We start from the raw sequence: 16,599 nt of genomic DNA, 5'->3' as shown, positions 1-16,599 counted from the left end.
CCGACGAAAGTGTTCTGACAGACTTGTAGCAGTGTGTGGGTACGAAGAGATTTGGAAGCAACGTGGATGGTACGTATTCGCTGATGAAAGCCGGCAGCCCTAGCTGGTAAATTAGAGCAGCCAGAATCACAGGCAGCGATACCGAAAGAAAAGTGGAAAGGGTAGGCATCATGCCCTCTCAATTCACGTGGGCAATGTTGGGGGCTGGTGTCACGAAGATCACGGGCAAAGGAAATTTGGCAATCGACAAGCGAGCTCCGATGACGCGACCGAAGAAAAACGACATCGTGGCCCGACGCGTCTCAAAACGCAAAGTAAGTCGCGTCGTCTACGAGATGCGCAAATGCTCACCTGGGCAAAATGACGACAATGTGACTATACTGAGAAGTCTAGAAGTCAGCTCGGTGGTGGTCACGTGATGCGGGCGGTCGCGCCGGCTCTGCTCCCCGCTCCCGAGATCTCAACAAAGCAGCAGAGCTACCCGGAGAGCCTCTACCCGCGACACGGAATCATCTTTACTTTGTTGGAGACAGCCCTCGTGCTCGACTGCTCGATCTGAACTGGCTTGCGATTTGAGCATGTCCAATTGGAAAAGGGCGGTGAGCGACCCTAAGCAGGCGTGTTGCATACTTTCCTCACAACTCCTTCATACAACCGGTGTGCATTTACGCATTAGGCCAATGGACCCTCTTCTGATCGCGGCTCTGGACCCAGCTCCACCCTAGCTCCACCTTGGCATCGATGAAGATTGGATGGGAAACTCGAATGCTGAATTGAAAGGCTGGGCTTCCTGCAGCGCTAGTGTGGGGGCCGGATCCTAACAATCCTACACGACATAAGCAGAACCTTCTGTAAAGTTCGGTTTCGAGAATAGCTATCGCATGTCGGGTCGCACGGCTTTGAACACTACAGATGGCAACGACTGAGATTGACGATCTTCGGAAGCAGCTAGAGTCGCTCCAGCGCTCCCATGAGGCGCTACTGAAAAGCTTATCAGCAACGAACGACACCTTCAAACCATCCGACGCCTCACAACTTCGCCGCACATCCACACGACATGGAGGCGATGCTATCTTCGCCGATACCTCGACGCTATCTGACGACAGCAGCGATGAAGAAGACGACTATTTTGTCCAGAACGAATTACCGTCCCATTCGTTCGACCACGAACATTTGCGCGAACATCTGAAGACGCATAACTGGACTGAACATGGCAGAGAGATTCTGGCCTCGATCATTTCTGATCCCGCGAAGCTCACCAAACAATCTCATCTCTTCCACATGGGGCCCGGGCCAGCAGATGACCGAAGCCATTACTCACATTTCCAAGTGTACAATGTCGGAACCAACGGTCTGCCTGAGCTTATTGAAGTGACTGGCCCCGAAAACAACATGAGCCGCGCAACTGAGATTTGGCATGCACTGAGAGACGTTGGCAAGCAGCCGGACCAAACAGTGGTTGGACGTATCACCATAGCGCGAGAACCTTCACCAATCTTGTTTGGTGCACTTCATCTGACGCTTAATGATGCTTTTGACATGGACGAACTATTCCAGCATCTAGTCGAAACAGAAGCTTCATCAGCGCATATGTTCCGAGCCTTCAATCAGAATCCTAAACACCAAAGGACCTTTTTCTTCAACTTCGAATACTATACCATCGTGGGAGATGACTGTCAACCCATGCAATGGCAGCGTGCGGACAAAATAACGGGTCAGTCTGATCATCATATACCACTTTCGCGGTGCAGTGCTGTCGTTGCGCTTGTCCTTTATGACGACAAACCACGCCGCATCCGTAATAGGGGAAGACGTGCGAAGACACAGTTCGGATGGGTGCACGATGTCTGGTCGCCATGGCAAGTCTTACAGCTGGAGAGTTTCCCGGACTGGAAGTCGACACCAGCTAATGGAACGCCATATACATTCGAAACCGGCCACAAGTATCTCAATGGCGCGGAGGCATTCCTCCATGCTTTGCTGACGGAATATCGGGATGCTAGGAAGCGATTCGACGAAATCTACAAGCGTATCACCGACCTAGTTACTCCACCGCTAGGCTTCCTGTTTAGCGAAGAGTTGCGCCGAGCCCGACTGTTCGAGGACAAAGACTTCACCTGGATCCGCAGATACTTCTACGCACATCAAACCTTGGGCAATGTCAACAACAGCATCAAATCCATGATCGACGCTTTCGAAGACTGTTTCACCGACGATATCTGGGAAGGCCAGAACAAGACGCTCTGGCCGCTCTTCGAGGAATCGCCACGCAACGATCACTGGAAGCGCCGTTTGCGGACATTGCGGCTTCAATTCGAACGGGAAATGAAAGAGCTTAGGATCATCATCTCGGAAAATAATGAAAGACGGCATGAGATTGAAACATTGCAGGAGCAGTTGTTCTCTGGTACTAGCATCCAAGAGTCCAGGAAGTCCGTTGAGCTAGCAGATGTCACCGTGCACCAAGGGTACAACATCAAAGTCTTGACCATCGTCAATCTTTTCTTCATGGTACGTGAACAGATCAAGTCTCTGGATCTCGCGCAAAACAGTCAACTAACTAATCGGCAGCCTCTCACATTCGTAACTTCCGTCTTCGGCATGACAAACATGCCCGAAAGTCCAGCAAACTTCACGCCATTCGCCATCGTCTTGGTGACGATTTGCATTCCCTTCTTCAGCATAATCGGCTTCCTCTCCACGAAATACGGCTACAGTATCTGGGCCCAGAAAACGAAAGAATTGTGGCGATGGCTACGACCGAGGCCGCAATTAAAGATCCCGAATGACACAGACTTGGAGCCCCCAAGACGCGTAGATAGGACCATGTCGACGGAAGAGGGTATGCGGTTACGACTTAGAGGGGCAGAGCATATGCCTATGGGGGTTGGGGTGGGCATGGGAAGGAGGAGATCAAGTCAGAGACCTGCGCCGTCGCATCCGCATATTCAGCGCATGGTGGAGAGGATGGGAGAGGGGAGGGAAAGTGGGCTGACGCGATTGGGGACTGTTGTAGCCGATGACGAGCACTCGGACCATAGTAAAGAGAAGAACGGTAGTATGGGGAGAGATGCCGTCATCGATATCAAGGAGGATTAACACAGTTCCTTATCAGATAAACTCGCGGCTCGCAAGCACACACTACATATCAAAAGCACTCAACCCATCCATATCACTCGGTCCGTTCCATTCTTTGGGCAGACTCCACTCGTTTCCATCTCCCAGTGGCATGAAATCCAGATTCACCCCATCAATCGGACCGCCGCTAACACCACCACTACCACCCGTACCAAGATCATCAAACGCGCTCAGCTCAGGGAAATGCGCATTAGCAAGTTGTGAAATCGGATCGTGAGGATCAAAGTCTGCGCCCATCCAGGCCCCAGAGTTCCGGTTCATGTGTGAAGAAGAAAGGGTGGTGGAGGGGGTGGACATGTTGTGTGAGAGCTCAGGAGGTTCCGATATGCTGGGCCAGCCAACACTACCGAGTTCTGAACGTGGTGTCACCAATACGTACCCATCGTTGTTTTGAATTGGGTCGTCGAACCGGGGTGGCGGAGGAGCTTTGATGCTGAGCCCATGTCTCCCTTGATCAGATGGCATACTCATTGTGGTACTCATACTCATCGTTCTCGTCTTTCTGTTTCCACCTGTACCGGCTCTAGGTCTTCCGCTGCTGGTCTGCCTTTTCTTGGCCCACTGCTGGTTGTCGTTCATGTCGGCGTCCATATCTATTGTGCTGCCTCTTCGCGCGGGTACTGTCGAGGATGCGGGCTTGTACAAGTTGAACGAAGAGTTGGGGGGCTCGGGGCCGCCGCGTAGCTCTACCATCACCGCACGGAGCACGGTAGACATTCGTTCCGCAGGTTGATAGGTGGATGCCATGTCGGAAAGCGCGGCCGATAGACATTCGAGGTACTGCATGTTGTTGGCTCTGGAGGTAGGATCTTTTATGAACGCCAAGGCTGCTACGAGAGCGGTCGCCGCTGTGCCCTACGGAAGATTGTCAGTGAGAGAGACCAAAAGTTTTAGTTGCTACATACCGCATGTTGCATTCCAGTAACGAAGATCTGCTTCGTATCGAAGCGTTGTCGATGTTGCCAGTATATTCTCGCCACGCGAATAGCGTGTTTCGTGCATACTGTCCTACTCAGTGCGGAGAAATGGTCGTCAGGTCCACTTTCATTGCCCGCTTGGTCTTCATACAGTGCGAACGGCCGGTGTAGCAAAATTAAGCTGGCATGGTACTGCTGATGCAACAGGAAGAACGAGAACGGAGCCGTCGCAATGTTGGCTGGTGTCCAGCGCAGTTGCTCGGGCAGTCTGGCATACCAGCTGCTGAACTCGCGATCTAGTGCTGCCATGCGCATGTACTGATTTCGGTCCACGGCAGTGTGTGAGTCGGAAGCAGCGTTTTGCGAGCGATGCGGATCCATATTCTCGGTGATCTTTCCTGCGAGCTCCATAAGATCGAGGAGTGCTTCGTAGATCATAGTCTCCATGCTCTTTCCCAGCCCAGCCGGACGACAGGTACCAAGGCGTTCGAACTGCTTCGTCAGGTTGTATATTTCGAGGTCGGAGGGTTTCATAGATGTAGGACGGCCCAGAAAAAGTGCCCAGTATTTGTCGTAGATGACGCATGCCCAAAGAGTCATTTGACGAATTTCGACCTCGCGTTCTGGGAGACCGGAGAGTCGTGTGTCGAGATGAAGACTATGTATATGTCAGTACATTGCCGAGTCTTCCTTCAGTAATACGTACCCAATGTCGAAAGCAAGTCGCACAGCCATCCCGCCGTACATCCAGCCCAGATTATCTCTACCAACGCCGCACTCGAGGTCGCCTAGCAGAAGTAATGCAACTACGCTCGGTATTCCACCCGGTCTTTCCAGCTCATGATCAAGCATATACTTTGCTTCGCGATGTAACGTGCTCTCCATGCCCGGTAAACCGATTCGTCTGATGTCTAGCCTTTCCTTGTTTGCGAAACGGTAACCCATGGCCAGAACACAGACATGCAGGAACCCAGAATAGAACTGTGTATGGCCCATCTCGCGGTCTTCGTTGAAAGCATCTTGGTGCAAAACATGGATGACTGGGTTGTAACATTGCCAGAACAGATCCATGAGATAATCGTATGTTTCCAGTGGAAGAGAGCGGATAATCTTGTCGGCGCGTCGAGCCTGTTCATTCATCTCTTGTGTTGCGCCGAAAGGGTTGACCGACTCAGAATGTACATGGCAGTTTGTTGTTGGACCGAAATAGCGGAGGCGGCCGTTTAACTGATCAAAGCTAAGATGGCCACGAGTAGAGAGGAGACGATTGACCATGCCATCTTTCTTTGGAGGTGGTAGCATAGATGGCGAGCCCGCGCTTTCTGCATCGCCGTTTGAGAAACGAGGACTATTCGTGTTCATCTCGTGCTGTTCGAAATCAGGATAGTCGTCTTGTGGGCTTTGTTGACTGCCTGGACTGGAATGGCTTTCGTTGTTGTGCGCTTGGGTTTCGCTTGCTTTTTGGGTGGGTGAAGTACCCTCTTCGTCGGGTTGAGGATTATGGCGGGTTTTGGGAGGGTGATTCGCTGGGGGTAGCTCTTCGCCTCGCTCCTTCAGCATTGTTTCTAGTAGTGCTACGCGGTCGGTGAGAGAGCACATGTATGCCCTCGAGATAGGCCTGTACAGGTGTCAGCTTGGTATTAGTCAGTAAAGACATATTACATACCGTCGTCGTTCGTCGTCGTTCTTGATGACGCATTCCACACCTGATCGTTTACACTGTGTACACTCTGTCTCGCCGGGAGGTACTACACACTGCAAGCTCGTCAGAAAGTATCGTGGAAGCAGATAGAACAGACATACCCGTATCCGGCGATCTCGGCACGACGCGCAAGCGACTGACGCCCTGTGTCGAGGTTTTGAAGACTTCCCTTTCGTAGAACCCTTCTCCGATGTACTCTGCTCCTGCTTGCTGCCGGCTTTGGAGGCCGGTTCCGGTGAGCGCTGTTCGCTCATGTTGTTTTCAGGTGCTGCCGATCTTTCGTTGGCCATCGATGGTGTCGCTTTTGGTATGTACGGGGGATGGTGTCTCGCGGACAGACGTCAGTAGGGAATCACACTAGTATGTCGCAAAGCGTTTTGGATGTTGCGGGGAGAGGAGTCGCAGACCAGACAGCGAGGACGACTGTCAAGCCTAAACTCCGAGTTCCATGAGCATGAAGTGACCCAGGCCTAATCTAGCCCTAAACGTTAACCGCTAGATTTTGGAGAGGTTTAGGCCTTCAACTCGTGGAGGTGGGGCCCCGCAGTTTCACTGTACTGGGCGCCTCCAAGCTATGCGACCACGTTGGCTTTTGGCAAGCTTCTTCGTAAATCTAGCAACCGACTGACATGTACCTAGTAATCCTGTCGGCTCGACATGCTCGGAACGAGCTGCGTACCGGGTCTGACGAATCAAGACCCTAGAAGAGCGAGTGCTTGCAGAATCGAGAACACCATGGTCAAGGCCAAACCTACGGCATGGCTTAATTTCCCTCTCCACACGCTCGTTAACCGGCATTGAGCCGATCTTTGCGGAGAAGCCTACAGTTGACGTAGGAGTGCATTGCGGATCGCTTGGTTGGAGGAACAAGTCACTCTGTCGCTTCGAGGCCATCGTCACATGAACCTATGGCGTCAGTAGTTCGCATCTGAGCTGAGTCTGGGGCTGCTCTGCATTCACCCAAAGCCCAATTGCAGGCCATAGCGCAGCGTGGCGTTGTCCCTATGCGACGGTAGTCGGGAAATCACGATTCGTGTTAGGGCAGAGTGAGCCTTCAATCCGGGGTACATGAGTCGAAAGATGTCGAGATGAGCGGGGTCAAGGCTTGCGATTGGGGTGGCGGAGTCTCGGAGCTTGTAACCATCGTGATGTTTGCTTCTTGGCGAACTTTTTGGGACTAGGATGCGAGCATCCGAAGCATGCATCCATGGACGCAATCAGACTAGCCATAGTAATCATAGTTTGACACGCACGCCAGGACCTAGACAACTGCGACAGCAGCCGTGCGCGATTGAGGGGTCTTGAGGGCTGTGGGAGCTGCAAGTCACCAATATTAACTTTCTTCCAAACCATTCGGGGTTGCCGAAGTGATAGGCACGCATGCTATGCGCGATGCAAATGAACCAAAGAGTAGCAGTCCGTCCAAAAGAAAAAGTAGATTATCAACCCTGACGGGTAACGCCCAGCACGCTTGGATGCCAATGGAAAGAAAACAACCCGAAATCCGGGCCCAGATCTAGCACCAACAAGCGACGGCACGCCTGACCCATCGACAGATGTCAGCTCGGCCGCCTTTAGTCAACGTCCCATTCGTGGTCCCAGTTGCGAATATAGGGGCTCAAGCCATGCATATCCTTCATTGCCGTCGCCTTCACATCGCCGTTGCCTAAGAAAGCAAACCGGTTCTTGTATCTGTATACATAGTCGTAGTCTTCCCAGCGCGGTGTCTTGATGGTTTTGAGGAAGTGTATTGTCTGCATTGAATGAGTCAGTCGCGAACAGTTTGTGCGGGGTTGATAGGAGATGCGCGCATAAGGTCGGGTATGCGCGAACACCACCGTTGATTGGGACAGGGATATGTGGAAGGAAGCGCGACATAAAAGCTGAAGGGTACTTACGGCACCAGGCCACAGATAGATCCTGTTCTTGATCTGTCCGTTCTTGAACCAACTCCGGCACTCTTCTTGCCACACTGTCGTCTTGTGGAACTCATCAAAATGCGCGTAGATCTCATCTAGGGCGTCCTGCTTCACGCTCATAGCTTTGATGCCTTCGCTCTGCATCTTCTTCATGCACTTGATGCTATACTCAACGGTGGTCTCGATCGATGGCAAGAGCGTGCCGTTACTCCACGTCGCGCCGGGTCCGACTATAGTGTAGAAGTTCGGGAATCGAGGAGCGGATACACCCATGTAGAGGTTCGGGCCGGTGGTCCAGTCTTCTTTGATGGATACGTTGGAGCCGTTGCGAACCGTGAAGGCGGGTTGAAATGCGACCTGGAAGCCAGTGGCGCAGACAATGGCGTCGAGTTTGTGGATCTTGCCGTCCTTAGTCTTGATACCTTCCGGAACTACTCGTTCGATGCCGTCGAAGACTGGAGTTACGTTGTCTTGCACTAAAGCCTCCAGGAAGCCGTCCCCGGGCGAGATGCGCCGGCAGCCAACGGACCACTTGGGGATTATGAACTCTTTCAGCTTCTCGTGGCCAGGTCCCATGCGGCGGTGCATCTCTTTGGTGATAACATCTTTGAACTGGTTCTGGAGATCTGAGTTCTGCTGGTACATCCCGAACAAGCTGTTGATCTCTGCTTCGATCTTCTTCCGGAACTCCAAGTGATACTCCGGATCTTCCTTGAATTTATTGATGTCGGCCTCGGTGAAAGTGTACTGCCGTTGTCCAGGGTCGACGTCTTGTCCCTTCTGCAGGTCGTCGTTCAGTGCGCCGGCGCCGAAAGGAGGCGATATCCATGTCGGACTCCGCATGTACACTTCCAACCCCTTGACGACCTTTTGAAGTGATGGTACGATTTGAACGCTGGTCGAACCAACACCGATGACGGCAGCGTTGATGTTTGTGAAGTCGACGCTGTGATCCCAGCACGCGGAGTGGAGGACGGGACCCTTGAAGTCGTGAAGACCTTCAATGTCTGGCCATTTCCAGTTGTTCAGAATACCTATTATCTGTTAGGCGTGTAAATTTGGCGCTGGCCTAACACTCACCTGAACCGTTCACCAAGACGTGCGCCCAATCTTTCCTCATCGAGCCAGTCTTTGGATTCCTGATGGTAAGGCTGTAGCACCCATCCTCATCGTTCCAGTTGGCTTGCTCAATCCTGCTGTTCAACTGCATGTACTTCTTGCTTCCATGTCTCTCGGCGAAGTTCTCGAAATACCCCTGGATCTCCTTCCCTGCTGCGAAGAAAGTCGACCAGTCGGGTTTCGGGTCCCAGGTGAAGTTGTAGTCATGCGATGGAATATCGCATGCGACGCCGGGATAGGTGTTCTCGTACCATGTTCCGCCAAACTGTGCGTTCTTCTCAAACAACGTCAACTCCCAGGATCCAGGCTCCAGCATCTTCTCCATCTTGTAGGCTAGACACAGCCCTGATGCACCCGCGCCAACACATGCCACTCGCAGCTTGGCTGGCTTGGAATGGTATTGATCCAGGGTTCTGTAGGGTCCATCAACATGCGATGGTGGGTAGTCGTAGTTGTGACCGTAGCCGTTGACGTTCAGTCCGTTTGGCATCTCCGAGCCCCCCATCGTGGCGGTTGCTAAGACTGGTAGGTGCTATCCCAAAGGAGAGTGACAGATACGTGATCACAGAGATAAACCGAAAAGCGAGAAGGACAAAGTCGATAGGGTACGCTGAGATGCAGCCTCGAAGACAGTAGATAGAGCTTGAAGATGCTACTCAATCAACATAAAGAAGATAGCGAGGCAGCCCGACCACTGTATCGGGGCGAACCAACATCTCTGGAGTGTTTAACCGCGCCTCGGATGTCTTCACACATCTCACTGTACACCTCCTCGCACGCCGGTTGGTGCATGGCATGCGGCATAGATTAGGCCGGTTTTCGCAGGCGCTGCGACCGGTACGAGAACGCGTCTGGGTTCGCGCACTGTCTTGCTGCATTAGCCAGGCCGAGATGCATGACTACGGTGATGCTTGTGGCGGCATGATGGGTGTCAAGGGTGTGCATCTGCTGAGGGGTTGCGGATGTACTTACGCGGGGCAGTTCAGGTGCGATCCAGCATGAACTCAAAGCTGGCAAGGTCACACTTGCCCACTTTGGGATGTGTGGGGAAGGCGGGGGTAGTCGGCCAGAGCGACATGTCATGAAAGCTGAGTTTAGCAAAGAACATTGATTCATGCAAAATGCAGTGTACACGCGTGATCTCATGATCAGGCGTCGAGTGTTGTCTGTTCATGCTCGTGTGGTGTTGGTCCCATTGCAGGTACTTTGAAAGCGGATGAGTGCCAGACGCATCATGTTCGGATACGGAACAGCCAAAGATACGCTGTCGCTGATATTGCGTGCATATAATGACTATATTACAGCGCTGTCTAGAGCCTAGCCATGCCCATCTTCTCAGCGTCCCTCTTCGCCCATTCTTTGACGACCTTCCTCATGATCTTCCCAGACTGCAACTTCGGCACCTCATCCACGAACACGATGCCTCCTACAAGCTGCTTGTGTTTTGCGACCTTGATCTTCATGTGCCTGTGGATGTCCTCCGCGGTTGTCTTGCCCTTATGTTCGTCCTTGAGCGTGACGTATGCACGTGGCCATTCCTGGCCATCAAGCGTGATACCAACGGCAGCCGCATCGGCGATTGGGTCGAATTCGAGGAGCACGGCTTCAAGTTCGGCGGGTGCGACTTGTAAAGCGTTGACTTTTATCAGCTCCTGGGTAGTGTTAGCACTCGCTCCAATCGTGAGTGTTGAAAGGCAAAAGTGACTAGCCTTCTTTCGATCAACTATCCAGAACCATCCGTTCTTCACGATAGCAACGTCTCCAGACTTGAGCCATCCATCTGGTGAAATAGACTCCTTGGTAGCGTCTGGATTGCGCCAGTAGCCAAGACATATGTTGGGACCACGGACGTGGAGCTCGCCTGGCTGTCCTTCGGGGACTTCGTTGCCGTCGTCGTCGAGAAGCATGCATTCGCAGTTGGGGTCTAGCTGGCCTACACTACCGGAGCTGTGGCTGATTAGAAGCGAGCGGCGAGATAGCGAGGACGAACTTACTCATCTACAGTACCCCCTGGCACGTGTATTGCTCCGCAAGTAACCTCCGTCATACCCCAGCCCTGGACGATTTCGCATTGTAGCTTTCTGCTGATCTCGTTCTGAAGTTCCTTTGACAGTGGTGCGGCACCGCATAGGATATCAGTTACGCTGCTAAGATCGTACTTCGCCGTCTCCGGTCTTTTGCTGAGCATGACCATGATGGGTGGCGCAACTTGCAGATGTGTGACTTTGTGAGTCTGAATCACCCGCAGGAACTCCTCATACTCAAACTTCTTCATGATATAGCAGGGTATTTGCAGCTTCTGCGCCATGGCTATGGTGTAGAGCTGCCCGTAAGCGTGATATAGGGGTAGGAACCCGATCCATGTTTCCTGAGGCCGGGTATCCGCGTTCCATGGCTTATTGAGATATCTTATGAAGATGGTTTGCTCGAGGTTCGCAATCAGATTGTAGTGGCTTACTTCGACGCCCTTGGGTAGGCCGGTGGTGCCGGAGGAGTAGTTTACCGTCGCTGTTGTGGTGGTTGCTTCTTGTTCTGAAAGCTTCGGGAAATTGTATGCCTTGCTCTCAGCCGGGGATGGCAACATGTCCCTCCAGTCTTTGCAGCCTTCGACCGGTGCGCAAGGCTCGTCTGAGAAGAGAAAGACGCGGCCTCCTGGAAGACCGGCACCTTTCGCTGCTGCTACGGCTGCTTTGATGAGAGTTGGGTGCGCGAGAATGAACTTTGCCTCCGTATTCGCAACTTGGTGTATCATCTCTGGAAGCCGTCAGTATAATCCCTGCTGTTCTTGCATGATACTTACCAGAGACGGTGTATGCTGGGTTCGCGCCGCTGAAGATCCGCTTGGACCCCACAATTCCAAGGTAGGCTACGGGAACGAAGATGTGGTTTGGTGTGAAGATCATGACCACCTCGCCTGGTTTACTCCCAATGCGATCCAGACCCAAGGCCAGTCGTTTCGACCATTGCAGCAACGATCGTGGTGTGAGGTGCTGGTCGGTATCTTTGGAGTCGATCCAAATCGGTGTGTCTGAAGGCGCTGCTTCTTGGGGAAACAGATAATCGAGCAGGTTGCACTTTGGAATGTCAAGTACTGGGAATGGCGACGCGAACGGCATGGTGATGGTGGACGTCGACGAGTATGCCAGACTCAATCAGGGTAGATGGGAAAAGCGACACGACGGCAATTGCTCTCAAGCCACACAGCGAAGAAGTCAGATGCATTCATGATGAGAGAATGGCTTATAGTGAGGATTAATCATGGGGAGGCGTTGTTGCTGCAGCCGGTAGACGAGGTATCCGCGGGGGTGCACAGACGCGTCCGCTCCTCCCGAGGATATCGAACTCCACACACCGAGCTCCCCAGGCGCGCATGTACCCCAGACAGTTCATCAACATGGCGCATCGCGAGACTGCTTCTCGCGTGCTATCGTACTGTTTCTTCTTTCAAATCGGGGATTGACCATCATGTCTGAATTGAAAGACTTCAACCGCATGTTCAGCCTCGACGGCAAGGTCGCGCTCGTCACTGGAGGTAAGTCACATTAATGCAACCAACATGAACGCGTTTTAATTCGTCTTACTAGGCTCGAGAGGCCTCGGCCTTCATACTGCGACCGCTTTTCTCCTCGCCGGTGCAAAGAAAGTCTTCATCTCCGCGCGTAAGAACGAAGGAGAGCAAGGCATCGACCAAGCCGTCGACAAGCTCAACAAGCTGCCTGTATCTGGTACAGCGGTCGGCGTCGCTGCCAATGTTGCGGACACAGAAGATATCGAGAGGCTAGTCAGAAAGGTCCAAGAGACAGATGACAAGCTGGATATCCTCGTGTGCAACGCGGGAGCCACATGGGGAGGGCCGTTCGATCCGACACCAGACTGGTCGAGCAAGAAAGTGCTCGACCTCAACGTTCGCGGTGTCTTCAACCTGGCACGACTGTAAGTGTCCCATCGGCAACAGCATATGTGCTGCTACTAACGCCAACAGCTTCGCCCCACTGCTCGAACGCGCCGGTACCCGTCAATCGCCCTCACGCGTCATCATCGTCTCTTCCACAGCCGGCACGACCGTCCCCCACGTCGGCGAGCACGGCACCATCATGTACAGCATCTCCAAAGCGGCAGCCCACCACCTTTCACGGCAACTCGCAGTCGAGCTCGGGCCTAGGAACATCACAACCAACACCGTTGCACCGGGCTTCTTCCCCTCGAAACTCGCAAATGGGCTGATCGAGATGCTGGGCGGGCAGCAAGAGCTGGAGGATAACAACCCGCGAAAGCGGCTGGGCGAGCCAGAGGACATCGCTGGCGTCATGGTATTCCTGTGTAGCCCAGCAGGAGCATACATTAATGGAGAAGACATTGCTGTAGATGGTGGTATGAGACTTGCATCAGGACGCCATTCTAAGCTCTAGAAGTGTATGGAATTCGTTCGACATTTGCTGTGTATCTTCGTACATCTCAAGCCCTGTTCGTACCGTCTTTCTTGCCTCCTTCAAATCTACTTAGCTGCTTCGCCATGCTAGTGTGCGCCATCATCGCCCGCATGTTATCATCGCAAAACTCTGGTCCTGCATTGAAGTAGAAATTGTTGCCGTTCACCTCCACCGTCAACCCCCAATGCTCGTCCGCAGTCTTCTTCACACCTTTCGCGTCCACAATATCGCCTGCGTCTACCAATTTGACTACAGTATCGACCACCGTTTCCATGGGTGTGAAATACTCCAGGGGAAAAGACTTCCATTCTTCCTGGCTTAGGAGACCAGTGTTGACGGTTCCTGGACACGTAGTAAATGTGCGTATCCCCTCGTGGTGGTATGCGACGGTGATGGCGCGATTGAATTGTACAACGGCGGCTTTGCCTCCACTGTATATCGGACAGAACTCTGATGGGTATAGTCCGCCACAAGACGCTGTCATGACCAACACGGGATCCAAGTTTGTATGCTTTGCCATGGCCTTGCGGAAGTAATGTAAAGCCAGGTACGATGTGTCGATCACCGCTTTCAAGTTGATGTCTACGCTTAGCTGATTTGGTGGTGGAGGTGGTGGACCATCTAGGTCATGTTTCGCATAGAAGTTGTCGCGTTCCACGATACCAGCATTTGCATAGACGAAGTCTAGCCTTTGAGATGGGTTGTAGCTGGCTTCGAATGCGGAGACAAGCGAGGAGTAGTCAGTGACATTTGTCTGGTGAAACTGGGTATTCTTCAGCTTGCTAGCTGCCTGTTTGCCGGCTTCAGCGTTCATGTCGAGGAGATGGAGTTCCCAGTCTTCATGAGTCCGATTCGAGAGAGCTGTTGCAACAGCTAGGCCCATGCCCGATGCTCCGCCGGTGATCAAAGCGACTTTCTTCGACATCTTGGGAGAAGCGTTCGTGATCAAACCCCACTTTGGAAGTATTGCGTTTGTGAGAGGAGTATCTGAAATATGGGACGATTTGGCATTTGATAGCAGGTCGACAATGCAAATCGCAATAGGAGTCGATACGCTAATTGCCCTGTTGTATAAAATAAATCATTGGTGTGATGCGGTCTATCTAGGTGAGTAGCTCAAGCAGCCGCCTTACGAAAACGCAGACACGTCCCGTGTGTGCCTTCTCCGCATTCACTAGGAAAGCATCTTCCGAGTTGGTAGTTCGTAGTGATGGATAGTTGGCAATCCCATGACATATCCCTAAGCATATCCGTCATGCTTTCTCACCTTACGGTTTGCTTCAACAGTGACCATTATTTCTCTTACGTCAAAAGCCGATCGCACCTGAAATATGGATCGCACTCGTAGGCATCGTCGCGAACTCTAACTCTACAGCATCTGGCATGACTCTCGTTTAACCTTCGCGTGTGATAGACATGATTCAAAGCTGTCGTACGCAGCTTCGCCATGGCCGTAACACAGCATGACGCCCGGCGATGCGGGGAAAGTGGAGACGCTGACTCGACGCGTGCACGCGCCGAAGACACGGAAAACAAACCGCGAGCGCCATCGCCATCATCCGGACAAACGGTCTTGCGACACCACGTCGTCGCCAAGCTAACTTCTCCTCATGCAGTGCTACCTATGGCTGCAATGCGTTCGCGCAGCCGACAGCAACCGCCACCAGGCTGCATACCTCCGTGGTTGAGACTTACCACTTTGGTCAAAAGGTGAGATTACTTAGCCAGCGCTTCATACGCGTGCGCCGTCTCTCGAGTACAAGTTTAATATACTCTTCTTGGACCCTACATTTCGTGCTTTCTTGCAATATTCTTCCTCACATTTCGCCCATCATGACACTACAATACTCTGCCAAAAACCTACCAAAGCAAATCTTCATCAACAATGAGTATGTTGACTCAAAGTCGCCGAAGAAGCTCACCTTACACAACCCGAAGAACGGCGAGCTGCTTGCAGATGACGTGCCCTTAGCAGGTGAACAAGATGTCGATGCTGCAGTTGATGCGGCGGACAAGGCGTTCCCAGCATGGAAGAAGATGAGCGCGAATCAGCGCCGAGGTATCTTGAACAAGTTCGCAGATCTCATCGAGCAGAACGCAGAGGGTATCGCACAGTTATCAAGGATCTCGCTCGGTGCGCCAGCAGCCTTTGGTGCTTTCGAGATTGGTCTTTGCGCAGAGGTGCGTACAGCTTCCGAAGACGTAAGAATGTCTACTGATGCTACTCCAGGTTTTCAGATACAACGCTGGCTTCATCGACAAGTTCGGCGGCGAGTCTTGGCCCCAGGAAGACGGCTTCCTCAAGATCGTACGCAACGAGCCTCTCGGTGTCACCGCAGGCATTGTACCTTGGAACGGTCCTATCGGCACCATTGGCCTCAAGGCAGCTCCGGCACTCGCCACAGGAAACTGCTTCATTCTCAAGCCCTCAGAAAAGACACCCTTCTCGTCGCTGGCTCTCGGTACGCTCATCAAAGAAGCCGGTTTCCCACCTGGTGTCTTCCAGATCCTCTCTGGAGATGGAAGCACCGGTGCTTTGATCGCGAGCCACATGCGCATCCGCAAGGTCAGCTTCACAGGATCTATTGCAACAGGAAAGAAGATCCAAGAGATGGCCGCAAAGTCTAACCTCAAGCGTGTCACCCTGGAGCTAGGAGGAAAGTCACCCGCCGTCGTCTTCGACGACTGCAACCTCGACAACGCGGTGACCTGGACCGCCAATGCCATCACTGCCAACACAGGCCAAGTCTGCTTCGCCGCCAGCCGCGTCTACGTGCAAGAAGGCATCTACGAGGCCTTCATCGAGAAGTACAAGCAAGCGATGAAGGACAAGACAAAGGAGATTGGCGACCCAGACGAGACATCAACGAACATCGGGCCTCTAGTCGACGAAGCCCAGTTCAAGCGCGTACAAGGCTTCATCGAGCGCGGCCAACAAGGCGGAGGCACTCTCGCAGTCGGTGGCAAGCGCATCGGCACATCGGGCTACTACCTCGAGCCCACCGTCTTTACCGATGTCGATCCCACTTCTGAGATCCACTGCGAAGAGATCTTTGGCCCTGTTTCTGTCGTCAAGTCCTTCAAGACGGAGGAAGAGATCATGCAGTTGGCGAACAACACAAACTTTGGCCTCATGGCTGGTGTATTCACCCAAGATATCAACAAGGCGTTGCGCGTCGCAAGTGACTTTGACTCGGGTATGGTCGGTGTCAACTGTGTGAGTTTGATGTTCACCATGACACCGTTTGGTGGAAGCAAGGAGAGTGGCTTGGGCAGGGAGTGTGGCGTCCATGCGCTGAGGGCGTTTACGGAACCGAAGACGATCATGATTAACATGAACTATTGAGCTGTCAGTTAGCTGTTTGGGTAGGACT

At 52.7% G+C, this 16,599-nt stretch overlaps 7 protein-coding genes across 7 annotated transcripts; 3 read left to right on the top strand and 4 right to left on the bottom strand.

The window, feature by feature from the left end:
* Window positions 1–912: 912 nt before the first annotated feature.
* Window positions 913–3,099, top strand: J4E85_009717 (uncharacterized protein; the record flags this gene model as incomplete). Its single annotated transcript, XM_051473935.1, has 2 exons — window positions 913–2,511; window positions 2,572–3,099. 2 exons carry the CDS (start codon window positions 913–915, stop codon window positions 3,097–3,099), a joined length of 2,127 nt encoding a protein of 708 aa, XP_051322339.1.
* A 42-nt stretch (window positions 3,100–3,141) lies between these two features.
* Window positions 3,142–6,047, bottom strand: J4E85_009716 (uncharacterized protein; the record flags this gene model as incomplete). The annotated part of the gene is made up of 5 exons (XM_051473934.1): window positions 3,142–3,993; window positions 4,044–4,713; window positions 4,762–5,673; window positions 5,722–5,810; window positions 5,859–6,047. The coding sequence occupies 5 exons, from the start codon at window positions 6,045–6,047 to the stop codon at window positions 3,142–3,144; spliced, it is 2,712 nt and encodes a 903-aa protein (XP_051322338.1).
* Window positions 6,048–7,331: 1,284 nt separating this feature from the next.
* Window positions 7,332–9,300, bottom strand: J4E85_009715 (uncharacterized protein; the record flags this gene model as incomplete). Its single annotated transcript, XM_051473933.1, has 3 exons — window positions 7,332–7,511; window positions 7,656–8,710; window positions 8,757–9,300. 3 exons carry the CDS (start codon window positions 9,298–9,300, stop codon window positions 7,332–7,334), a joined length of 1,779 nt encoding a protein of 592 aa, XP_051322337.1.
* An 805-nt stretch (window positions 9,301–10,105) lies between these two features.
* On the bottom strand, window positions 10,106–11,911 carry J4E85_009714 (uncharacterized protein; the record flags this gene model as incomplete). The annotated part of the gene is made up of 4 exons (XM_051473932.1): window positions 10,106–10,447; window positions 10,505–10,742; window positions 10,790–11,549; window positions 11,596–11,911. The coding sequence occupies 4 exons, from the start codon at window positions 11,909–11,911 to the stop codon at window positions 10,106–10,108; spliced, it is 1,656 nt and encodes a 551-aa protein (XP_051322336.1).
* Window positions 11,912–12,260: 349 nt separating this feature from the next.
* J4E85_009713 (uncharacterized protein) lies at window positions 12,261–13,204 on the top strand (the record flags this gene model as incomplete). Its single annotated transcript, XM_051473931.1, has 3 exons — window positions 12,261–12,327; window positions 12,380–12,728; window positions 12,778–13,204. The coding sequence occupies 3 exons, from the start codon at window positions 12,261–12,263 to the stop codon at window positions 13,202–13,204; spliced, it is 843 nt and encodes a 280-aa protein (XP_051322335.1).
* Window positions 13,205–13,250: 46 nt separating this feature from the next.
* J4E85_009712 (uncharacterized protein) lies at window positions 13,251–14,150 on the bottom strand (the record flags this gene model as incomplete). The annotated part of the gene is made up of 1 exon (XM_051473930.1): window positions 13,251–14,150. One exon carries the CDS (start codon window positions 14,148–14,150, stop codon window positions 13,251–13,253), a length of 900 nt encoding a protein of 299 aa, XP_051322334.1.
* Window positions 14,151–15,058: 908 nt separating this feature from the next.
* On the top strand, window positions 15,059–16,571 carry J4E85_009711 (uncharacterized protein; the record flags this gene model as incomplete). The annotated part of the gene is made up of 2 exons (XM_051473929.1): window positions 15,059–15,406; window positions 15,456–16,571. The coding sequence occupies 2 exons, from the start codon at window positions 15,059–15,061 to the stop codon at window positions 16,569–16,571; spliced, it is 1,464 nt and encodes a 487-aa protein (XP_051322333.1).
* Between the last annotated feature and the right edge of the window lie 28 nt (window positions 16,572–16,599).

The sequence above is a fragment of the Alternaria conjuncta genome (genome assembly GCF_024043145.1).
Source record: "Alternaria conjuncta strain BMP 0040 chromosome Unknown scaffold_18, whole genome shotgun sequence".
Lineage (NCBI taxonomy): Eukaryota > Fungi > Ascomycota > Dothideomycetes > Pleosporales > Pleosporaceae > Alternaria > Alternaria conjuncta.
This window is presented reverse-complemented; position numbering and strand designations above follow the sequence as displayed.